The sequence below is a fragment of the Oncorhynchus clarkii genome, chromosome 4, assembly GCF_045791955.1.
Source record: "Oncorhynchus clarkii lewisi isolate Uvic-CL-2024 chromosome 4, UVic_Ocla_1.0, whole genome shotgun sequence".
Taxonomy (NCBI): Eukaryota; Metazoa; Chordata; class Actinopteri; order Salmoniformes; family Salmonidae; genus Oncorhynchus; species Oncorhynchus clarkii.
The window spans coordinates 36,463,896-36,489,052 of NC_092150.1; the positions used below are offsets into that span (position 1 = coordinate 36,463,896).

At 46.0% G+C, this 25,157-nt stretch overlaps 1 protein-coding gene across 2 annotated transcripts in view; it reads left to right on the forward strand.

Moving 5' to 3' along the window:
- The window catches only part of LOC139406766 (desmoplakin-A-like), a 35,836-nt gene extending 11,544 nt beyond the window's left edge, over positions 1-24,292 (forward strand). Inside the window, exons 5-24 of one of the 2 annotated variants that reach the window (XM_071149785.1) lie at positions 838-963; positions 1,166-1,225; positions 1,441-1,608; positions 2,090-2,194; positions 2,427-2,648; positions 3,149-3,304; positions 3,402-3,556; positions 3,714-3,840; positions 4,090-4,276; positions 4,381-4,664; positions 4,875-5,053; positions 5,294-5,432; positions 8,762-8,955; positions 9,958-10,120; positions 10,209-10,292; positions 10,410-10,517; positions 14,654-14,752; positions 17,042-17,539; positions 20,042-20,239; positions 20,470-24,292. In XM_071149785.1, the coding sequence (XP_071005886.1) occupies positions 838-963; positions 1,166-1,225; positions 1,441-1,608; positions 2,090-2,194; positions 2,427-2,648; positions 3,149-3,304; positions 3,402-3,556; positions 3,714-3,840; positions 4,090-4,276; positions 4,381-4,664; positions 4,875-5,053; positions 5,294-5,432; positions 8,762-8,955; positions 9,958-10,120; positions 10,209-10,292; positions 10,410-10,517; positions 14,654-14,752; positions 17,042-17,539; positions 20,042-20,239; positions 20,470-23,712 (6,495 nt within the window). In that variant the 3' untranslated portion in view covers positions 23,713-24,292. Of the gene's footprint in view, positions 1-837; positions 964-1,165; positions 1,226-1,440; positions 1,609-2,089; positions 2,195-2,426; positions 2,649-3,148; positions 3,305-3,401; positions 3,557-3,713; positions 3,841-4,089; positions 4,277-4,380; positions 4,665-4,874; positions 5,054-5,293; positions 5,433-8,761; positions 8,956-9,957; positions 10,121-10,208; positions 10,293-10,409; positions 10,518-14,653; positions 14,753-17,041; positions 18,869-20,041; positions 20,240-20,469 lie in introns of both variants that reach the window. The other variant, XM_071149784.1, reaches the window with a different exon arrangement.
- Positions 24,293-25,157: the final 865 nt, after the last annotated feature.

Genomic DNA, 25,157 nt, shown 5'->3' on the forward strand with positions numbered 1-25,157 from the left:
CTATCACCACCTAGTGGCAGTGTTTTAGCATGGGAGCCTACTCCCTATGGTTGAGCTGTGTGTGAGTGTGTGTTGTGGTCGAGGGTGTATTTGTGTTATGGTTAAGGTGTGTGTTGTGGTTGAGCTGTGTGTGTGTTGTAGTTGAGATGTGTATTTGTGTTATGGTTAAGGTGCGTGTTGTGGTTGAGCTATGTGTGTGTGTGTGTGTGTGTGTGTGTGTGTGTGTGTGTGTGTGTGTGTGTGTGTGGTTAAGATGTGTATTTGTGTTAAGGTTAAGGTGTGTGTTGTGTTTGTGAGGTTACAATGTATTTGAGATGTAGTTATAATGTATTTGACATGTAGTTATAATGTATTTGAGATGTAGTTATAATGTATTTGACATGTAGTTATAATGTATTTGACATGTACTTATAATGTATTTGAGATGCAGTTATAATGTATTTGAAATGTAGTTATAATGTATTTGAGATGTAGTTATAATGTATTTGAGATGTAGTTATAATGTATTTTAGATGCAGTTATAATGTATTTTAGATGCAGTTATAATGTATTTGAGATGCAGTTATAATGTATTTGAGATGCAGTTATAATGTATTTGAGATGCAGTTATAATGTATTTGAGATGCAGTTATAATGTATTTGAGATGCAGTTATAATGTATTTGAGATGCAGTTATAATGTATTTGAGATGCAGTTATAATGTATTTGAGATGCAGTTATAATGTATTTTAGATGCAGTTATAATGTATTTGAGATGCAGTTATAATGTATTTGAGATGCAGTTATAATGTATTTGAGATGCAGTTATAATGTGATCGTAATGTGTTTGTATTCCAGCATCTGATAGAGACCGCTCAGTGGGGAGATAACTCTGCAGACATTGAGCAGCAGCTGATCAGCCACAGCAAGTTCGACAGCTCGATACAGAGAAGCCCCGAGGTGGACAAGGCCAAGGTTGAACTGGTGGGTACGCACACACACACACACACACACACACACACACACACACACACACACACACACACACATACACCTGTCACAACCACAGACACAGTTACTTTCACACTGTCTCCCATACACATTCTATTTCTGGGAGTGTGTTTGTGTGTGATTCTGACTAAGTGTGTGTGATTCTCTCTCAGTGTTTGTGTGTTCCTCCCTACAGATTAAGAAAGGAGACAAGGCCAACCAGTATGCTCTGGATCAGGAATGGGACACGCTGCAGGTGACAGAGGCTCTGGGGAAAACACACATACACACCCCTGCATTACTGTATAATACGGTTGTTGTACTATTATATCATCTTTCTTTAGGTTTGTGTTGTACTGAACATCTTTGTTTTCATTCGTCTGTCTATGTTAGTCATGCCCCAAAGGATTTGTGACTTTATTGATTGTACCTAACTACTGATGAGTCTCACCATGTTTATCGCTCTGTCAGAAAATGTCTCATGGTCGTAGCAACCAGCTGAGGGAGATGCAGCAGATCATTGAGGCGATCAGTAAACAGATCATGTGGGTGAACGTGAGAGAGGAGGAGGAGCTGGTGTTCGACTGGGGGGACAAGAACATCGACCTCTACATCCCCAAGAAGCAGGAGAGCTACTCGGTAAGGACTGGGTCAAGGGTTAAAGATCAAGCGTCAGAGGGGGAAGTGTCACAGTGGGAGGGTGGAGAGGCTAATTGATGATTCCCATAGAGGCCATACGGGCTGTGTGCATCCCAAATGGAACCCTATTCCCTATATAGTGCACTACTTTTAACCAGGGCTCTGCACTAATGTAGGGAATAGGGTGGCATTTGGGACGCAAACTAGCTGTAATTGTTCTTGTTCATTGGTGATGTTTGGCAGTCTCTGGTCCCGTGACGTCTAGTGTATTGTGTGTCTGTATATCATTATGTGTTGTTAATCTGTTTTGCATTATGTACCCTGGGGAAGTATAATGCCAATTGCCAAACCTCTGAGACTTGTGTAATAAAACCACATATCATTTTTCAGTCCCAATGGGTCCCCAGGGCCAAACAGTCATTCTATCTCTCCAGTTTTGCCCTAACTGTTGTCTGTAAACTGTGTTGTTTTTCCATGTCAGAAACTGATGAGTGCCCTGGAGGAGAAGGATAAGGACCTGAATAAACTGAAGCTGAAAGTGGACAGCCTTCTGAAGAACCCCCACCCTGCCTCTGACAAGATCGAGGTTAGGAGATGTCTGTCTAGAAGAATATCTACTTGATTATTTGGATCGCCATTAGCTGTTACAGTCGCGAAAGCTACTCTTCCTGGGGCCCATGATATCTAGCAATGGCTCTCGATAGCAAAGCTATCTAATTTGCCGGGATGGTTATTTTGATATGAGTTCTCATCTTCCTTTCAATCCCCCTTTTATTCGTTCTTTAATCCCTCTATCCTTCTTTTTTAATTTCTTACAGGCCTACATGGACACTCTGCAGACCCAGTGGAGCTGGCTCCTCCAGATCACCAAGTGTATCCATGTCCACCTGAAGGAGAATGCTGACTACAGCGAGTTCTTCAAGGAGGCCAATGAGATGTACAATAAGCTGCAGAAGGCGCATGAGAACATCCGTAAGAAGTTCACCAGCGACAGAAACACGCCCCTTGAAAACTTGCTGGAACTACTCAAAGGCCTGGAGGTAAGACATGTACATCTTTGAAGGTACCACAGATATACTGTACAAGGTTATATTATATCTCAAGCACCCAATTCCGCATATAGTGCACTACTTTTGACTGTACTGTACACTCTTGGAAAAAAGGGTTCCAAAAGGGTTATTTGGCTGTCCCCATAAGATAACCATTTTTGGTTCCAGGTAGAACCATTTTTGGTTCCAGGTAGAACCGTTTTTGAGTTCCCTCTGTAGAAAGGGTTCTACATGGAACCCAAAGGGGTTCTTCCTGGAACAAAAGGTTCTACCTGCAACCAAAAAGGGTTCTTCAAAGAGTTATCCAATGGGGACAGCTAAAGAACCCTTTAGAGTTCTATATATCACATATTTCTTCTAAGAGTGTAGTCACTCTGGTGAAGGACTAGTTCACTATGTGTGGAATAGGAAGTAATTTGTGAAGATAGAATAGAATTGCTCCCCCTTTCCTCTGATAGGGATATTGACCTCTGACCCTTACCCTCCAACAGAAAGAGAAGGAGCGAATCATGGAGAATAAGAGGCAGGTGCAGCACCTGGTCAACAAGTCCAAGAGCATCGTGAGGCTCAGACCACGTAACCCTGAAGAGGAGAAGAGCTGTAGTCCTGTTATGGTACAGGCCCTGTGTGACTTCAAACAAGACCAGGTCCGAGACATGAACATACACGCTCACAAGCTCTCTCTCTTACATGCATGCACACACACACACACTCCTGTCTAACATTATGCATGTCCCTCTATAGAAGGTGATTCTGAAGGGCGACGAGGGCATACTGAAAGACAACTCCCAGCGCTGTAAGTGGCAGGTAATAGGACCAGGAGGACTGGACATGCTGGTGCCCTCTGTCTGTCTGCTGGTGCCACCACCCAACTCCCTTGGCATCAACCTGGCCAACAAGTAAGAACACACACATGCAGACACGCAGTGCACACACGCACGCACGCACACACACACACACACACACACACACACACACACACACACACACACACACACACACACACACACACAATGTGAGAATTAAATCACAAATCTGTGTTGTGTGGTCCATCAGGAATGAGCAGTACTATGAGGCCATCCTGTCTGTGTGGAATCAGCTCTACATCAACATCAAGAGTCTCATCTCCTGGCAGTACTATGTCCAGGACCTCACACGTATAAACTCACTCACCGTCACCATGGTGAGTCTATAAGTCACTTCGGTAACCACTATCATTGTCACCACCATCATCTCCGTAAACACATCCTTGTAACTACTTAGAAGACCACTAGCTCAAGTGTCAGGGTTGCGCTTTGCTTTACAGCCCACTGTTTACTTATACTAAGATTACAACAAAAATACCTACAAATGGTAATAACAATATATAACCTAAATAAGTATGCCCTTTGAAAAAAAATTGAACGAGAACTGCATTATTGTGTCCTTTCAGCTGTCCCGTATGCGTCCCGAGGAGTACCGCAGCATCCTGAAGAGTCTGGAGGCACACTACTCAGAGTTCACCCACTGTTGCCATGGCTCCGAGATGTTCAAGGACGAGGACAAGCGGAGCATCGAGAGCCAGTACACTGGAGCCCATGCTCACTACGACCGCCTGCTGGTCCAGCTACCTGTTTACAGTGAGAAGATATACACCTGTCTACTCTGAGTGCATGTCATATAACCTAAATTGGATCTGTGCCTCACAGTAAATGACACCAGCATTTCATCTCTCTGTCCCTAGCTGCACAACAGACCGGCAACGAGGAGAAGATCAAAGCAGAGGAGGAAGCCAGGATACTGGCGGCAGAGAAAGAGGAAGCCAAGGTAGTGGGGACTAAGCAAGATCATGTGAGGAAGGTAGTGGTGAAGAAGAAGGTGGCATCGGTGACATCACAGAGCCTGACGGAGCTGCACGAGCTCAGACTGAGACTGGAGGGGGCAGAGGCGGGGCTTACTCAGCACATCCACATCTGTCTGGCAGAGGATGGAGCACACGACTGTGGCCTGAGGATCACACAGCTAGAGGTACTCACACACACACACACACACACACACACACACACACACACACACACACACACACACACACACACACACACACACACACACACACACACACACACACACACACACACACAGAGATAGAGTATACCTAGGAGTGTACTCTACTAGGAGTACTACTGCGTATGTAGGTTTGGGTTTGTGTATGTGACTAAGTGTGTGTGTTTTCCCCAGTCTGTACAGCGGGACGTGGACTCTATCCGTGAGGAGTACCTGCGTCTAAATGAGCGTGTTCTGAAGGAACTGGAGAACATGACTGACTCTGACAAAGCCAAGTTCCTACACAGCCAACTCGGCCTCATCAACGAGAGACTGGGCAGTCTGGACAAGTGCTTCGCAGCATACCTACAGAGGTAAACATTATACTGTAGTGTATGAGCATACACCCACAGCCTGAAAAAGTTACCTTGCCTGTATACCCATAGTGGTGCTCTAATAACAGACAAACTCGTCCATACACACTCACCACTCATTGCTCAAGTGTAACTAATTTGTTTTGACAAATTCTCTCTCTCCATCTCTCTCTCATTCTTTGCATCTCTCCCCCTTCTTCTCTCTCTCTCCTCTGTCCTCCGCTCCTCTCTCCCTCCGAGGCTGCGGGCTCTAAGGGTCCTCCTGCAAAGTGTGTCCAGGGCTGAGGACATCATTAAGGTCCATGAGGCCAGACTGACAGAGAAGGAGACCACATCCTTGAATCCTGCAGAGGTGGGGGACTACAGGTCCACTCTGAAGGTAACAGTTACTGTATGACACACAAGCCCAAAGAATGTGGGAATGGCAGTGTCTGTCACATCAATTATTCAGCCTGTCAGTTAGCTGTATGTGGTACTTCTAGGATAAAATGGTCCGTTTGTAAATTAGGGCCCAATGAAATCCGTGATGTGGAAAACGAGTACGGAATCCAGACATTAAAACGGAATTGAACAATTTATTTTTTATTTTATTGATGTAGCCCTAAGCTATGAAGCTAATAACAACCGTCTTCTGGTAGATGGAAAGGCTTTCCAAAAAATGATCTCAATTAAATGTAAATTACAAAGTAGTCTATGCCTATCTGGCAGAATGATATCATGATTATCTGCATCAATCCAGTGGTGATTTGTTTAGCAAACTCTGCACTCACACTCTGCACTCACACTCTGCACTCACACTCTGCACTCACACTCTGCACTCACACTCTGCACTCAAACTCTGCACTCACACTCTGCACTCACACTCTGCACTCACACTCTGCACTCACACTCTGCACTCACACTCTGCACTCACACTCTGCACTCACACTCTGCACTCACACTCTGCACTCACATTCTGCACTCACACTCTGCACTCACACTCTGCACTCACACTCTGCACTCACACTCTGCACTCACACTCTGCACTCACACTCTGCACTCACACTCTGCACTCACATGTGTGCTACAGAAACACTGCTAACCAAGCAAGTCTCTTGCTGGTGTGCACTTGAATTAAAGGGTATAATTTCTTAGGTCTTTCCCACACCTCAAAAGTGCTCTCCTGATGTGGTTTAAGCACTGTTGTGAACTTAGAACATCCAATTTTATTGTTTTCCGTAAAAAAAAAAGTGATTATTTGTTGTATTTTTTTTATTAGATGAGTTTATTAGTCACATGTACAGGGTCACTGATGTCATCTCAGGCTTAAGTGAAATGTTTATGCTCTGAGCTCCTACAGTGCAGGACAAAAAAAGATGTGATGAGTAAAAAATAATAATAATATACTGTTTACACATTTACAACTGTAGCAATGATAAATGTCCATTGGGGATGGGGGAGGGTAAGTGTCCATTTTGAGAGTGAAAACCTGAAAAGGGGAAAAATCTGAAACTTGGAAAAACAAAACTGAGAAAACGAAATTTGGGAAAAAACTAAATGGAATTTGCCAAAAAATAAAATAGATTTTATAGGGCCCTAGTAAGTGTTTTGAAGTCTGTGAGTTTTGTGGTTATTTGGGTTCTCGGTATGTACTCTAAAAGGGACAGTTAACTTTCTGATTAAAATCTAGGTCAAATCAAATCAAATCAAATTTTATTTGTCACATACACATGGTTAGCAGATGTTAATGCGAGTGTAGCGAAATGCTTGTGCTTCTAGTTCCGACAATGCAGTAATAACAAGTAATCTAACTAACAATTCCAAAACTACTGTCTTGTACACAGTGTAAGGGGATAAAGAATATGTACATAAGGATATATGAATGAGTGATGGTACAGAGCAGCATAGGCAAGATACAGTAGATGGTATCGGGTACAGTGTGTACAAATGAGATGAGTATGTAAACAAAGTGGCATAGTATAGTATAAAGTGGCTAGTGATACATGTATTACATAAGGATACCGTCGATGATATAGAGTACAGTATATACGTATGCGTATGAGATGAATAATGTAGGGTAAGTAACATTTATATAAGGTAGCATTGTTTAAAGTGGCTAGTGATATATTTACATCATTTCCCATCAATTCCCATTATTAAAGTGGCTGGAGTTGAGTCAGTGTCAGTGTGTTGGCAGCAGCCACTCAGTGTTAGTGGTGGCTGTTTAACAGTCTGATGGCCTTGAGATAGAAGCTGTTTTTCAGTCTCTCGGTCCCAGCTTTGATGCGCCTGTACTGACCTCGCCTTCTGGATGATAGCGGGGTGAACAGGCAGTGGCTCGGGTGGTTGATGTCCTTGATGATCTTTATGGCCTTCCTGTGACATCGGGTGGTGTAGGTGTCCTGGAGGGCAGGTAGTTTGCCCCCGGTGATGCGTTGTGCAGACCTCACTACCCTCTGGAGAGCCTTACGGTTGAGGGCGGTGCAGTTGCCATACCAGGCGGTGATACAGCCCGCCAGGATGCTCTCGATTGTGCATCTGTAGAAGTTTGTGAGTGCTTTTGGTGACAAGCCGAATTTCTTCAGCCTCCTGAGGTTGAAGAGGCGCTGCTGCGCCTTCTTCACGATGCTGTCTGTGTGAGTGGACCAATTCAGTTTGTCTGTGATGTGTATGCCGAGGAACTTAAAACTTGCTACCCTCTCCACTACTGTTCCATCGATGTGGATAGGGGGGTGTTCCCTCTGCTGTTTCCTGAAGTCCACAATCATCTCCTTAGTTTTGTTGACGTTGAGTGTGAGGTTGTTTTCCTGACACCACACTCCGAGGGCCCTCACCTCCTCCCTGTAGGCCGTCTCATCGTTGTTGGTAATCAAGCCTACCACTGTTGTGTCGTCCGCAAACTTGATGATTGAGTTGGAGGCGTGCGTGGCCACGCAGTCGTGGGTGAACAGGGAGTACAGGAGAGGGCTCAGAACGCAACCTTGTGGGGCCCCAGTGTTGAGGATCAGCGGGGAGGAGATGTTGTTGCCTACCCTCACCACCTGGGGGCGGCCCGTCAGGAAGTCCAGTACCCAGTTGCACAGGGCGGGGTCGAGACCCAGGGTCTCGAGCTTGATGACGAGCTTGGAGGGTACTATGGTGTTGAATGCCGAGCTGTAGTCGATGAACAGCATTCTCACATAGGTATTCCTCTTGTCCAGATGGGTTAGGGCAGTGTGCAGTGTGGTTGAGATTGCATCGTCTGTGGACCTATTTGGGCGGTAAGCAAATTGGAGTGGGTCTAGGGTGTCAGGTAGGGTGGAGGTGATATGGTCCTTGACTAGTCTCTCAAAGCACTTCATGATGACGGATGTGAGTGCTACGGGGCGGTAGTCATTTAGCTCAGTTACCTTAGCTTTCTTGGGAACAGGAACAATGGTGGCCCTCTTGAAGCATGTGGGAACAGCAGACTGGTATAGGGATTGATTGAATATGTCCGTAAACACACCGGCCAGCTGGTCTGCGCATGCTCTGAGGGCGCGGCTGGGGATGCCATCTGGGCCTGCAGCCTTGCGAGGGTTAACACGTTTAAATGTCTTACTCACTTGTTCTGTGTGTGTGTGTGTGTGTGTGTGTGTGTGTGTGTGTGTGTGTGTGTGTGTGTGTGTGTGTGTGTGTGTGTGTGTGTGTGTGTGTGTGTGTGTGTGTGTGTATGCATGTGTGTGTGTGTGTGTGTGTGTGTGTGTGTAGAGTATGAGGGCGGAGCTGGAGGGGAAGAGTGCCGTCCTGGTCTCCATGGAGACGGAGCTGGGGAAGGCGGTCCACTGGAATGGCCAGGTGGGCAGAGCCTTCCACAGGTGTGACGTGGACCTGTCCATATACAGCGAACAGGTCAACCAGCTGTCTGACCGCTGGAGACGCATCCAGAGCCAGCTAGACTCTAGGTATGGACCTATCTTTACCTTATCTATCTACACCTTTTCGGTTCCTTATCTCATTCCCACTACAATAGACCTGCAATAGACATATCCCGAACCATGAAAAACAGCCACAGACCATTATTCCTCCTCCACCAAGCTTTACAGTTGGCACAATGCATTGTGTAAGGTAGCGTTCTCCTGGCATCCGCCAAACCCAGATTCGTCCGTTGTACTGCCAGATGGTGAAGCATGATACATCACTCCAGAGACCACGTTTCCACTGCTCCAGAGTCCAATGGTGGCGAGCTTTACACCACTCCAGCCAACACTTAGCATTGCGCATTGTGACATTAGGATTGTGTGCGGCTGCTCGGCCATGGACACCCATTTCATGAAGCTCTTGAGGAGTTTTTTGTGCTAACGTTGCTTCCAGAGGCAGTTTGGAACTCGGTAGTGAGTGCTGCAACCGAGGACAAGCGATTTTTACACACTTCAGCACTTGAAGGTCCCGTTCTGTGATCTTGTGTGGCCTACCACTTCGCGGCTGAGCCGTTGTTGCTCCTAGACGTTTTCACTTCACAAAAACAGCACTTGACCGGGGCAGCTCTAGCAGGGCAGAAATGTTACGAATTGACTTGTTGGAAAGGTGCCATCCTATGACGGTGCCATGTTAAAAGTCACTCAGCTCCTCAGTAAGGCATTTCTACTGCTAATGTTTGTCTATGTAGATTGCATGGCTGTGTGCTAGATTTTATACACCTGTCAGCAACGGGTGTGGCTGAAATAGCCGAATCCACTCATTTGAAGGGGTGTCCACATACTTTTGTAAATATAGTGTATATCTCACTCCGTAGCTTGATCTGTTTTGTTGTGGGTTGTCCCTCTGATTCTTGTTTACAGACTTCCTGTTCTCCATACCAATACACCTTTTTTTTATCCGCCCTTCCTTTACATTTCGATTACTTAAAAAAACACTTTTAAATAATCTATTTACAAAAACTGTATCTCGCTTCCCCTCTCTCTCAGACTGCGGGACCTGGAGGGGTACCTCCATCTGCTCCAGCAGTACACAACCACGAGCTCAGTCCTCAGTGAGTGGATTGGTGCTACTCGTCAGAAACATGACGCGCTGCAGGCCACCAAGATAGATAGCATCACAGCCCTGGACGAACACCTCAACCAGCAGAAGGTTAATCAATCAACATAAAAACAGTCCAGTTGTTCAGTGTCTATTGGAGTCAATTTAACCCAGCATATGAATCTATGTGTCTGTCTAGGTGCTGAACTCTGAGATCAAGGGGAAGAGGGAGAGTGTGGTGAGTGTTCTTGGAGACACTGATGCCTGCGTCAACTCCATCAAGGTACAGACCATTTCTGACACATTATATCTAACAGTACCTGTCTGTTTTAACATTTCTGTGATGTAATAAAATATGTTTGTATTGTACATTTGTTTTAATGTGACTTTATGTTTTTAGGACTATGAGCTGGAGTTGGCCTCATACAGTGCTGGTCTGGAGACTCTACTAAACATCCCTATGAAGAGGACCATGCTACAATCTCCTTCTACTAAACTCACTGAGGAGGTAAACAGTAATCACAACATCCAGTCAACAAAGATCCTTTAAAATGTGTGTCTAAACTCAGCAAAAAAAGAAATGTCCTCTCACTGTCAACTGCGTTTATTTTCAGCAAACTTAACATGTGTAAATATTTGTATGAACACAACAAGATTCAACAACTGAGACATGAACTGAACAAGTTCCACAGACATGTGACTAACATAAATTGAATAATGTGTCCCTGAATAAAGGGGGGTCAAAATCAAAAGTAACAGTCAGTATCTGGTGTGGCCACCAGCTGCATTAAATACTACAGTGCATCTCCTCCTCATGGACTGCACCAGATTTGCCAGTTCTTGCTGTGAGATGTTACCCCACTCTTCCACCAAGGCATCTGCAAGTTCCCGGACATTTCTGGGGGGGAATGGCCCTAGCACTCACGCTCCAATCCAAAACGGCCCAGACTTTTCGCTGGCCATGGCAGAACACTGACATTCCTGTCTTGCAGGAAATCATGCACAGAACGAGGAGTATGGCTGGTGGCATTGTCATGCTGGAGGGTCATGTCAGGATGAGCCTGCAGGAAGGGTACCACATGAGGGAGGAGGATGTCTTCCCTGTAATGCACAGCTTTGAGACTGCCTGCAACAAGCTCAGTCCAATGATGCTGTGACACACCGCCCCAGACCATGATGGACCCTCCACCTCCAAATTGATCCTGCTCCAGAGTACAGGCCTCGGTGTAACACTCATTCCTTCGAAGATAAACACAAATCCGACCATGACGCCTGGTGAGACAAAACCACGACTCGTCAGATAAGAGCACTTTTTGCCAGTCCTGTCTGGTCCAGCGACGTTGGGTTTGTGCCCATAGGCGACATTGTGCCGGTGATGTCTGGTGAGAACCTGCCTTACAACAGGCCTACAAGCCCTCAATCCAGCCTCTCTCAGCCTATTGCGGACAGTCAGAGCACTGCTGGAGGGATTGTGCTTTCCTGGTGTAACTCGGGCAGTTGTCCCTGCCATCCTGTACCTGTCCCGCAGGTGTGATGTTCGGATGTACCAATCCTGTGCAGGTGTTGTTACACGTGATCTGCCACTGCGAGGACGATCAACTGTCCGTCCTGTCTCCCTGTAGCGCTGTCTTAGGCGTCTCACAGTACGGACATTGCAATTTATTGCCCTGGTCACATCTGTAGTCCACATGCCTCCTTGCAGCATGCCTAAGGCACATTCACACAGATGAGCAGGGACCCCGGGCATCTTTCTTTTAGTGTTTTTCAGAGTCAGTAGAAAGGCCTCTTTAGTGTCCTAAGCTTTCGTAACTGTGACCTTAATTGCCTACCATCTGTAAGCTGTTAGTGTCTTAACGACCGTTCCACAGGTGCATGTTCATTAATTGTTTATGGTTCATTGAACAAGCATGGGAAACAGTGTTTAAACCCTTTACAATGAAGATCTGTGAAGTTATTTGGATTTTTATGAATTATCTTTGAAAGACAGGGTCCCGAAAAAGGGACGTTTCTTTTTTTGCTGAGTTTATATCTCTGTTACACAACCAAACACAGCCCACTCAGTATCTACAGTGACTTCAGAAAGTATTCACACCCCTTGACTTTTTACACATTTTGTTGTGTTACAAGGTGGGATTAAAATAGATTTTATTGTCCTATTTTGTTAACGATCTAAACAAAATACTCTGTAACGTCAAAGTGGAAGAAAAATTGTAACATTTGTAAAAAAAAAAATAATCTAATAATGAAAAATAAAACACCAATATATCTTGATTACATAAGTATTCAACCTCCTAAGACAATACATGTTAGAATCACCTTTGGCAGCGATTACAGCTGTGAGCCTTTCTGTGTAAGTGTCTAAAAGCTGTGCACACCTGTATTGTACAATATTTACCCATTATTCTTAAAACAATTATTTAAGTTCTGTCAAGTTGGTTGTTGATCATTGATCATTGCCATAGATTTTCAAGACAATTTAAGTCAATACTGAAACTAGGCCACTCAGGAACATTCCATGTCAAATCAAATCAAACTTTCTTTGTCACATGCGCCGAATACGACAAGTGTAGACCTTACCGTGAAATGCCGACTTACAAGCCCTTAACCAACAGTGCAGTTCAAGAAGAGTTAAGAAAATAATGACCACATAAACAAAAATAAAAAATAGTAACACAATAACGAGGCTATATACAGGGGGTACCGGTATCGAGTCAGTGTGCGGGGGTACAGGTTAGTTGAGGTCATTTGTACATGTAGGTAGTGGTGAAGTGACTATGCATAGATAATAAACAGCGAGTAGCAGTAGTGTACAAAACAACTGGGGGGGGGGGGGGTCAACGTAATAGTGCGGTGGCCATTTGATTAATTGTTCAGCAGTTTTATGGCTTTGGAGTAGAAGCTGTTAAGGAGCCTTTTGGTCCTAGACTTGGTGCTCCGGTAGTGCTTACTTACTTACTGACTTTATTTCCCCCATGGGGAACTTTATTGTCCCCATGCAGTGTTAAATGTACACATTTAAAGTGGCGTTTAAATACAAAACAAAATTGACAATACAACTTTCATAACAGTCACATACCATTTCATTTTTAAGAAAAAAGACTAACCTGCTGTTCTTACTGAGTCCTTAGGAAATTTAGCCCGAGCTATTTAGGAGGGATATCACACCTGGCACAAATGATTGTCTATTTCTGTTTTTCCTGCTGAGGGGTGCCCTATACCTGTGCCCAGAGGGGAGTAGTTCAGTCCGTGTACAGGGGGTGGCTTGAGTCTAAAATGATTTTGTGAGCCTTGCGGAGGGTCCTGACCTTAAAGATCTCATCCAGGCCTGTCTGTTTGACTCCAAGTACCTTACTTGCTGTGGTGATAATCCTTCTCTCTCGTGCGATAGCAGAGAAAACAGTCTATGACTTGGGTGACTGGAGTCTCTGACAATTTTATGGGCTTTCCTCTGACACCACCTATTATATAGGTCCTGGATGGCAGGAAGCTTGGCCCCAGTGATGTACTGGGCTATATGCACTACCATCTGTAGCGCCTTATGGTCAGATGCCGAACAGTTGCCATACCAGGCGGTGATGCAACCAATGTCATCTTGGTAAGCAACTCCAGTTGGCCTTGTGTTTTAGGTAATTGTCCTGCTGACAGGGGAATTTGTCTCCCAGTGTCTGTTAAAAAGCAGACTGAACTGATTTTTGTGTTTAGTTCTATTCAGTTTATTTTTATCCTAAAAAAATCCTTAGTCCTTGCCAATGACAAGCATACCCAGGACATGATGTAGCCACTACCATGCTTGAAAATATGAAGAGTGTGTTGGGTTGGATCTGCCCTAAACACAACCCTTTGAGAAAAACAAAACAAAAACAATTCCACTTTGACAGAATGGGGTATTGTGTGTCGGGTGTCAAGTAAAAATCTTCCCAGAGTGAAATAGTGACTTCATGTTGTAAAATTTCCACAGCGTGAAAATGTTCCCTGTTCAATAATTGCACGTGCGTCTCTTTATGTGGATGGCTGAGCTCATGCGGATGTTTCTCTCACACCCTCCCTCGCCCTTGTTTTAGCTATCTAACTAACTAACAAATACAGTATATGCACTGTCAATCGAAAAAGTAGCGCCCAAGTCTTTGCAATCGCAAAAAATCTCTTCCCACATCAACCCTCAGCACTTTGATGCACAAATCTGGGTATTTAATCGCTGACCTTATGCCTCAACAAGCTTCTGATTGGTCAGTGTCAATACTCCTGGCCAACATTGATTGGCAGATGTGTGAAGCGTATGCGCTTGCCCACAGAATAGTTTTTTGAGGCCGAGGGAGTGTGAGAGGGATTCATCCGCACGAGCTCAGCCATCCACATAAAGAGATGCATGTCCAATTACTGAACCGGGAACATTTCCACGCCGGGAGAAATGTTTCAGCATGACGTCACGATCAGAACACGATCAGAACGATTGGGAACGATTGGGAACGATTTCACGCCGGGAAGATTTGTTATATTACAGTGACACAAAATCTCAATGTAATCCATTTGAAGTTCAAGGGGTGTGAATACGTTCCGAAGGCACTGTATGTCTCTGTCTCTTAGTGGTTTGTGTCATTGTGTGTCTCCATTATTTAACGGTGCATTGTTGACTTTCTTTCCCAGACTACGTTGCTGCAGACCCGTTACATCGAGCTGCTCACCCTGTCTGGTGACTACAACAAATACCTGGGAGAACTACACAATAACATGGAGACGCTCAAGGTACTGAGAGGAGCCACACGGAACTGGAGATTCAATCTGTTTCCGCTGATGTTTTTACAACGATGAGCTTTTAGACCACGTGTCAAACACAAAGCCCGCGGGCCAAATCCGCCCCGTGACACGGGTCTCATCCGGCCCCGCACAATGATTTGGTTTGTCAATTCATTTTGGTCCGCTTCCATACAGCCCGCGACGCGCCGCACTACTATGTCACAGCAACCACGACCAACGTCCTGCATGCCAAATAAGATTGCCATTCACACACCCCTCCTCCCAAACACACACACACACACCTACACACAAGCCAGCCAGTGCACTGTATCTTATCATCACTAATGGCACCGGACTGAAAGTTTAAAGGTGTTGTAGGCTAAATGACCATGCCAGGTTTCGGTTCCGACCCGTCATTGCTGTAGCCTACAGAAAATGTCATGTTGGGTGTCAAAACGTAATAAGATAAAGGATTTACACGCGGGTATAAATTACTACTAAAGGATACATAGGATACACAAGCGAGTATAAAACAGTTGAGTGATCTACTTCATGAAATTACAGCCTGATGTGCTCCCATTGGTGAATTCAAGGTCAATTGTGCTGCTTTAGTGTGTCCCGTTTACCGTTTATTAGCTTATTCCGCAACGAAATCCTAAAATGGCCTGGGAAATATTATTGGCACCTTCTAGAAGTATTTCGAAAATAATTCGATTTCGAGCAAGTGATTCTTCTTTACTTTGGAATTGAACTCACCTGTGGTGAGTTGCAGGTGCCTCCAATATAAAAATCACTCATTCAACCAGTTTGTATAGAGAAAAGGACTCATTGTCCTGTTTTGTGTCACCGTGTGTACCGCACTGAGCATGGAGAAAAGAAAGAAAACCAGAGAATTATCTGAGGAGGTCCGACACAAGATTGTAGCCAAGGATGGACCATCTCAAGGCTACAAGTCCATCTCCAAGGTCCTTGATGTTCCTGTTTCCACCGTGTGTAATGTTATCAAGACGTTTAAGGCCCATGCCTGGACCAGCCAACCACCCTGGACGTGGACGCAAGATAACTTGATGGAAGATTGCAGTGAAGGATTGTTTGAGTGGTGTAGAAAGCACCTCTATCAACTGCCACACAAACTGACCTTCAGACAGGTACGACAGTTTCAACACGCACCATCCGTCGCCAACTCAATGAAAGGCAGTTATATGGTAGGAGACCAAGGAGGACCCCACTGAGTAAGAGACATAATAAAGCCTAATTTGCCAAAACACACCTGAACATGCCAAAATCATTCTGGGAGAATGTCCTGTGGACAGATGAGATCAAAGTAGAGCTTTTTGGTAAAGCACACCATCTCTATGTTTACAGAAAACAAAATGAAGGCTTCAAAGAAAATATCACCTTCCCTACAGTCAAACATCTGTGATGTTTTGGGGCTGCTTTGCTGCCTCTGGCACTGGGTGCCTTGAACGTGTGCATGGCATCATGAAATCAGGAGAATATCAAGGCATTTTAGAGTGTAATGTCAGACCCAATTTCAGAAAACTGGGTCTCCATTGAACGTCATAGGTCTTCCAGCAGGACAATGACCCCAAACACACTTCAAAAAGCACCCAGGAATGGTTCAAGATAAAACACTGGACTGTTCTGATGTGGCCAGCAATGAGTCCAGATCTAAATCCCATTGAAAACTTGTGGAGAGAACCGAAATCAGCAGTTGGGAGAAGGCACCCTTCAAATCTGGGAGAACTGGAGCAGTTTGCACAAGAGCAGTGGGCCAAACTGTCAGTACGGAGGTGTAGGAAGCTCATTGAAGGCTATAGGAAGCAGTTGATTGCAATTATTTTGACCAAAGCATGTGCTACCAAATATTAAGTCTAGGGTGTCAATAATTTTATCAATGCCATTTCTGTTTATTTTCTGATTTAAATGGATATATTAAGTTCTGTAAAAAAAAAAAAGGTTCTGTAATATTAACAGGGAAATAAAGAATTTTTGGTCAATTTCAACATATTTTTAGTGAAAATTGTGAGTTACTTGAAAAAAGTGCAAGGGTGCCACGATGGTACATAAGTGGACATTATGAAGGGCCATATTTTGTGTCGTAGTTGTATTTAAAAAAACAAAAAAGACCCGCAAATTTGTTGTGTTTTTTCAATATGGCCCTTGTGCTGATTGAGTTTGACAGCCCTGTTTTAGACCTCGTAGTAGGGCTTTCATTATAGATTCAAGTTTATTTGCCAAGTTACAAATATTATTATCCACTCTACTTGACCCTAAACATTCCTTCTCCACCTGTAGATGCGTAACACCAGGATCGACCTGTTGGAGGAGGAGCTACGGCTGCTCAAAGAGGACATTGAGGACCACAACGCTAAGAACAGTTCTCTGGAGGAGGCGTTAGTCCGCTACCGGCTGGAGCTGTCCCAGTCGCAGGAGCAGCTCCTCTCTGTGGAAGAGGTGAAGAGGAGCACGGCCCTGCAGTGCAGCGCCACCCAGGACTCTCTTGCCTCCACCCGCGGCCAACTGAAGGAGCTGCAGGAGCAGGTGACCCGCCTCAACTCCCTCGTCGAGGAGGAGAAGAGGAAGAGGAGGATGGCGGATGAGCGCTACGGGGAGCAGCAGGATGAGCACGAGCAGGTGCTGAGGAGGAGGCAGAAGGAGTTGGAGCAGGCCAACTGGGCAAAGATGGAGGTGGAGAAGAGCGTGGGGACCCAGGAGAGGGAGGCAGAGCGGTTAAGGAAGCAGCTGGAGGAGGAGGGGCAGCGCTTCAAAGAGCTGGAGCAAGAGCTGTCTAAGGTAAGGAGACAATGCAGTGTGGAGATCAGTAACCTAAAGCTCAGCTACGAGTCCCAGATTACCATCTGCAGGACGGACATCCAGCACCTGTCTTCCCAGAGGGAGGAGGTGGACCAGGGCATCAAGTTGCAGTGTGACCGGCTAGAGGCTGATAGGAGGGACCAGGAGGACCAGCTCAAGAGGCTGAATGTGTCTCTGAGTCAGGCCGAGGAGCAGAGGAAGATGGCGGAGGAGGAGGCCCATTCTCAGAGATCTGTGGTCACAGAGGAGGCGCGGAGGAGAAGGGAGCTGGAGGCGCAGGTGGAGATATTAGTCAGGCAGAGAGGGGAGGACAGTAGTCAGTATAGAGATGAGGTGTCAGAGCTCACCAAGGCCCTGCAGGACAGTAGAGGCCAGCTGGTCCTCCTCACACACAGCCTGGATGAGGAGCAGAGGAGGAGGGGAGCATTGGAGGAGGAGAGGACCAGGATGGAGCTGCTCCTGGGGGAGATTCAGGGCAAGCAGACCTCCTCCTCCCAGGGTGTGACCCGGCTGAGGGAGGTGGAGGAGGAGCTGGTTAGTATCTGTACAGAGTTTAAGAAGGTGAGCGGTGAGAAGAACAAGGCAGAGCAGAGTGTAGCCAGGTTACAGGGATGCATCAAGGAGCTGCAGGCTACTCTTGAAAGGAAAGATGGGGAGGTGGAGGCTTTGAGGAGAACCAGCCAGGAGGAGGTGATCAAGAGGAGGCACGTGGAGACAGAGCTCCAGAAAACTAACCACACCATGCGGGAGTACACCAGCACCATCACCATCCTGCGTCGCAGTCAGGAGGAGGCCAAAACCGTGGGGAGGAGGAGAGAAGAGGAGCACAGGAAACTCCAGGAGGAGCTAGAGAGGAGGTTGAAGGAGTTCAAAGCCTCCACGGAGAGTCTGGCGTCTCTGAGCTCCGAGCTGAAGCCACTCCAACAGCATCTCCTCCAGGAGCAGGCCAAGGTCCGCGAGGCTAATCTCCGTAACGAAACACTCTACAAGACCATCGAGGAGAAGAGCCGAGTGCTCAACGAGAGCTCGGTAGAACACGAGCGTCTCCAGACCCTGACCCAGACCCTGACCAAAGAGCGACTGCGGCTCGAGGAGGAGTTGAGGGGGGTGAAACATGAGAGGGAGGAGCTGCTGAGGACCAGACAGGGGGCTGATGACGAGCTGGTGGCCCAGATCACTGTCCTGGAGCTGCAGCTGAAGAGCAGCTCGGGAAGCAGCCTGGATACCCAGAGCCTGGTGGCAGAGCTCTCTTCGGAGAGGGAGAAACTCAGGATGGAGATAGGGCAACTCCAGAGTCAGGTCTTTGAGGTACTTGTCTTGAACCTCAGAGGTTCATGTCGGACTGTTTTGTGTTTCTTCAAATCAGACTATACTGATTTAGTTAGTTGGTGGAATAGTTTTAGCTGGCTGCAGACAATCCGTTTATCTTGCATGCTGGCAAACCTCATGTAGATGCCTGCCTTTGCTTGTTTATTGTAAAACCCATGCAAGGCATGCATCCTTGTATGTGTTGTGATTTGCATTTTCAATTGAAAGATCGAAGAGAAAAAAAACGAATGCAAATGCAATCTGTGCATCCAATGTGGTTGCCTTCACCATACTGCTTTCTCACACCCCTGCCCACAACTAGATACTTCCTCTGTTGATTTACCAATCATCATGCTTTTTGCCTTTGCCTTGTTTTGTCTCCAGTGATCCACAGTGTCTACATCATCACTGATCTTGTCCTCTGGCGTTAATTTAGTCTCTGTCTTTGTAATTATTGTCGTGTTCATGTCTCTAGTAATATTAGTAGATAGATTCTCGTTTGTCTAGTCTAGTAAACTGGTAATCGGTCTCTGACAGTATCTGTCTATTTCCTTTGAATGTACAGGAAACCAATTGCACTCTTGTTTCCGTGTTGGGGAATTCTGGTAATTTATTCCTTTAGTCATATAATTTTAATTGACCAATGATAACTGCTTATTGTCAATGTGTGGGTAAGTTATTGGAGCTGTGTTTTGTTTTTCAATAACAGAGCATGCTGTTCTTATTGTAAATGCCAAATCACCGAATTCTGTGACATTTTCTAACAAAATAATTCATTATTATTCTAAAACTAATCACTCAACTAATATTTTGCAGATGGACATTTATTTATTTATTTATTTAGAACTGAGCGATTTCCGCTTAGATAGGCCAGCTGCAAAATCAAAATGGGCTATATTGTAAATATTTATTAAAACTAAGCTTAATTCAAGGTTAGGGGAACCACTAGGCATTCGGGTTAGCAGTATGGTTAAGGTTAAGGTTAGGTTTTAAAAACCTGTGCCAGTTAGTGACCACCCTGCAGAGATGCCTCAAGAACAAGATTCATGACGAAAAACGCTAACCTGCTAATATTCTGCCCCTTTGTCTATCTGTCTATCCACCTTCACCCCTCTGTCCCTCTCTCTCCTTCTCTTCCTCTCTCTCTCTCCCTTGACCCTTCTCCCCCTCCAGACATCCTGTCTGATTCAGTCCACTGAGACCCAGTACAACGAGATAGAGATGGAGAGAGATGCTCTGCTGTTGAAGCTAAAGCAGACAAACCAGGACAGAGCCCGCTCTCAGAAGCTAGAGGAAGAGCTGAACCACATGAAAGTCTCTCTTGAGTCCGAGTCACGCATCAAGCTGTGCCTGCAGGAGGAGAACGAGAAGGTGTGTATTGTTGATTTCACTTTGCTGTCTGGAGTCAATCTTATATATGTATTTTAAATTGGATTAATTCATTCATTCATTTATTTATCTATCCATCCATCCATTGATTCATTCATTTATGATTCATATTAAATTAATTTGTATTATTAACATATTTTTTTACATTTTGTATTATTATCATATTTTATATTATTTATTCATCCATCAATTAATACATGTAATCCATTCAGGTCAAGAAGGACTTCCTGTACTGGAAGGGCCAGTACGAGTCCAAGGAAGGCGAGGTGAGGCAGTTTAACTCGGAGAAGGAGAAGCTGGAGCGGGAGAGGAGCTCTCTGAAGACTGAGATAGAGCGGTTGATGAGAGAGCTGAGGGAGGTGGAGGAGCGTTATAAGAGCAGGCTGCTGATCACCCAGACCCAATTCTCTGAACTCACCTCCGTCAGAGACTCCCTGGAGGCAGAGTTGAGTAAACTCAGGGAGAGGCCCTACGCCTTCGCCAAACACACCCAGACGGACGAGAGCGGAAAGAAAGACCTGGACCCCGCCACGCTGGTCTTCGAAGGTGTCCGCAAAATGGTGACGGCCAAGCAGCTGCTGGACTGTGGGGTCATCAACAAAGTGACTTACGGACAGCTCCTGAACGGTCAGAAGACCGTCCGCGAGGTGTCTGTGGACATCAAACTCAATCTTAAGGGGACTGGTAGTATCTCTGGTGTGGCTGTGGGACCTCAAGGTAAAATGTCCCTCACAGAGGCCAAGAGAGAGAACATCCTCTCTGAAGACAGCGCCATCTTGCTGCTAGAGGCCCAAGCTGCCACAGGCCACATTGTGGATCCCAGAGCCAACGAGAAGATGACGGTGCAGGAGGCGTGCAAGAGAGGAGTGGTATACGAGGAGGACAGAGAGAGGCTGCTGATTGCTGAGGCTGCATGTCTGGGGTACCGTGACCCCAACACCACCAAGCTCTTGTCAGCAGGCCAGGCTATGAGGAAGGGCCTGATCGATAGAGTCACAGCTCTGCGGATGCTCCAGGCACAAGAATCAGTAGGGGGAATCATAGACCCTGTCCTCAGTGTCTTCCTCCCTAAAGATGCAGCCATGGACCGGGACCTGATCGACGAGGATCTGTACCGAGCCTTGAACCAACGACCTGAGTGTTACTTGAACCCAGACACCCAGCTGGGAGCCAGCTATGTATCCCTGAAGAGGAGATGCAAGGCCGAACCCACCACAGGTCTCCTGATCCTCCCCGCTCCAGAGAAACCCATGACAGTGAAGGGTCTCAGGGGAGAGGTGTCTGTCACAGACCTGATGAGTGCTAACCTCTTGGAGAAATCTGACATGGACCAACTGAAGGAAGGCAAACTGACCAGCCAGGACATCGAGCACCGGTTGAGGTCGTACCTCCTTGGCTCCACCTGTATTGCGGGGGTCTACAACGAGGCAAACGACAAGACCTTGTCCATCTACCAGGCCATGAAGGAAGGGTTACTGAAGCCCAGCACCACCCTGGAGCTCCTCGAAGCCCAGGCCGCCTCTGGATTCATGATTGACCCCGTCAACAACCTCTGTCTGACCGTGGTCGATGCCTACAAGAGGGGCCTGGCTGGGCCGGAGTTCAAAGACAAACTGTTGTCTGCAGAGAGGGCCGTCACCGGGTATAAAGACCCAGGCACGGACAAGATCATCTCCCTGTTCCAGGCCATAGAGAAGGGGCTGATCGAGAAGAAACATGGGATCCATCTACTCGAGGCTCAGATTGCCAGCGGGGGCATCATCGACCCCAGACACAGCCACCGCATCGAGGTGGTGACTGCCTATAAGAAGGGCTACTTCAGCAAGGAAATGAACCAGATCCTGACAGACGAAGGGGACAACTCCAAGGGCTTCTTCGATCCAAACAACCAGGACAACCTAACTTATCTCCAGCTAAAGAAACGCTGCATTATAGACCAGAAGACTGGCATGGTTCTCCTCTCCATCAAGAAGAAGAAGGAACCGCCTCAGCCCATCACCCAGAAGAGCACTCTAAGGAAGAGGAGGGTGGTGATTGTAGACCCAGACACCAATAAGGATATGTCGTTGAAGGAAGCGTACGACAAGGGGCTGATCGACCACGAGATGTTCCTGGAGCTGTCGCAGCAAGAGTGTGAGTGGGAGGAAATCACTATCACCACCCAGGATGGATCCAAGAGATTGGTCATATTCGACAGAAAGACGGAGATCCAGTATGACATCAGAGAGCTGCTGGAGAAGAGTGTGATCAACCAATCATTGTACGACCAGTACAGATCGCAGATGATTACTCTCACACAGTTTGCTGACATCATCACCAGCAAGACCAAAGCAAACAGATCCTCTGCCTCGTCTTCCTCCTCCTCATCAACATCATCATCCAAAGCCAGAGCAGCAGCAACATCAGCAGCAGCATACTCATCCCTGCTGTCTTCATCAACCACCTACTCACCACGGATCACTTCAACATCATCTACTTCCATCAAGGCTGAGAAGACGAGCTCCATCATTGGCAGCTCTACCATTGGACCCTCCATTGACGACTGCTCCACCATCACCAGATCCACCACCAGCAGCTCCTTTACCCAGCCCGATGGCCCTTCCTCTCCCAGCACTCTGAAGCATATCGCCAGTATCTCTGTCTCCCTGGCTTGCCCTGCTGAAGCTGTGGTCTTGGATGGTGAGCAGAGCCCCGTGGGCGCCATCTTTGACATGGAGGCCCTAGAGAAGATCTCCATCTCTGAGGCTCACAAACGTGGGCTGGTGGACAGCATTTCTGCCCAGAGACTACTGGAGGCCCAGGCTTGCACCGGAGGCATTGTAAACCCTTCTGATGGACGGCGCCTGTCCATCCAGGAGGCCACCAGCCAGGGGATCATCGAGAACGACATGGCTACCAGGCTGAAGCCCGCCCAGAAGGCCTACATCGGGTTTGAAGATATCAAGTGTAAACATAAAATGTCCGCTGCTGAGGCCATGAGGGAGAAGTGGCTTCCCTATGAGGCGGGACACCGCTTCCTGGAGTTCCAGTTTGTTACCGGAGGCCTGTATGACCCAGAGCTGGGCCGCAGGAGAACCATCAAGGAAGCTCTCAAAGAGGGCTGGCTGGATGGAAGAGGGGCCCAGAAGCTCCAGGACACGAGGCACCATGCCAAGAACCTGACCTGCCCCAAGACCAAGCTGAAGATCTCTTACAAAGAAGCAATGGATAACTGCTTGGTGGAGGAGAATACAGGAGTCAAGATGCTCCAGGCTGCATCTGCCTCCTCCAGAGGGATCAGTAGTCCGTACAACTCATCCACTCCCGGGTCCACATCGGGCTCCAGGACCGGGTCGAGGGCGAGCTCTCGGAGAGGCAGCTTGGACCTGGGATCATCTGGCTCCTCCAGACGATACAGCATCGTCAGCAGCACCACCTACAGCCGCACCTCCTTCAGTTCCAGCTCCATGTCATAGGGTGATGGAGAAGAGGGAAAAATAGGGATAACTATTAATTAGTTACATTAACTTAGTCTTTGTCTTAACCTCTGCATACTTTTAGTTTTTTGTTTTACATATTACCTTTTGCTTTACTTATGTAAGGAAGCCCTGCTTATTGGTCAGTTAGAAATGTGTCTGTCCTAAATAAAGAGGTCCCATCAAATGTTGTATCTTCTGTTTAAAGTGGCTGCAGACTGATAACAATGAAACAAACATTCCTGAAAAATACTTCATGTAAATTGTATTTGTTCTCTCTGACATCATGATACGAGCACTTCAAAACTGTTGTACTACAGTATAAATGTGTCATTTTGATAACAATAATGTAACACATTTACAAATGTATAAAAAGTTGGATGGGAGAGGGTTAGTGTCTTATGTGTGTTTTGGGGAACGTTAATAGGTGTAAGGTACAGTACTGTTTCGTGCATGGGATGTGAGAAGGTGTCATAATAACATTGCTTAGTGTTTATACTGTTAGTGTAATATGGGGCTGTCTTCTTTTAACACAATGTAACTATTTTTCTATTTCTCAAAATAAAATGTTACATCCTTGCTCTTTGGTTTCTGTGTGAAATAGCCTATTTATGGTCAGTAAAATTATGTAATGGTCTTTGTACAGTACATAAAAAAATACCACGCTAAGCCTAAAATGTTCTTAGAGCACCGAGACATGTATTCATAGTCATAAATATTGTGTGAAATAAACACAGAAATCATCAATGATCATTTAGAATGTGCCAGATGGCCTAAACTAATCTGCAGTTCAGAGAGAGCAGTTTCTACATCTGGTTTAGAGAATATAACTACATAACAATCAAATCATGAATAGTTTATCCTTACAATGTTAAACTATACAAGTGAGACAAACTATATTGAACAAAAATATAAACGCAACATGCTACAATGTCAAAGATTTGAATGAGTTACAGTTCATATAAGGAAATCAGTCTATTTAAATCAATTCATTAGGCCCTAATTTATGGATTTCACATGACTGGGAACAGACATGCAACTGTTGGTCACAGATACCTTAAAAAAGAGATAGGAGCGTGAATCAGAAAACCAGTCAGTATCTGTGGTGACCACCATTTGCATCATGCAGCGCGACACATCTCCTTCACATGGATTTGATCAGGCTGTTGATTGTGGCATGTGGAATGTTGTCCCACTTCTCTTCACTGGCTGTGCGAAGTTTCTGGATATTGGCGAGAACTGGAACACACTGTCGTACACGTCAATCCAGAGCATCCCAAACATGCTCAATGGATGACATGTCTGGTGAGCTCGCAGGCCACGGAAGAACTGGGACATTTTCAACTTCCAGAATATGTGTACAGATCCTTGCAACATGGGGCCGTGCATTATCATGCTGAAACATGAGGTGTTGGCGGCGGTTGAATGGCACGACAATGGGCCTC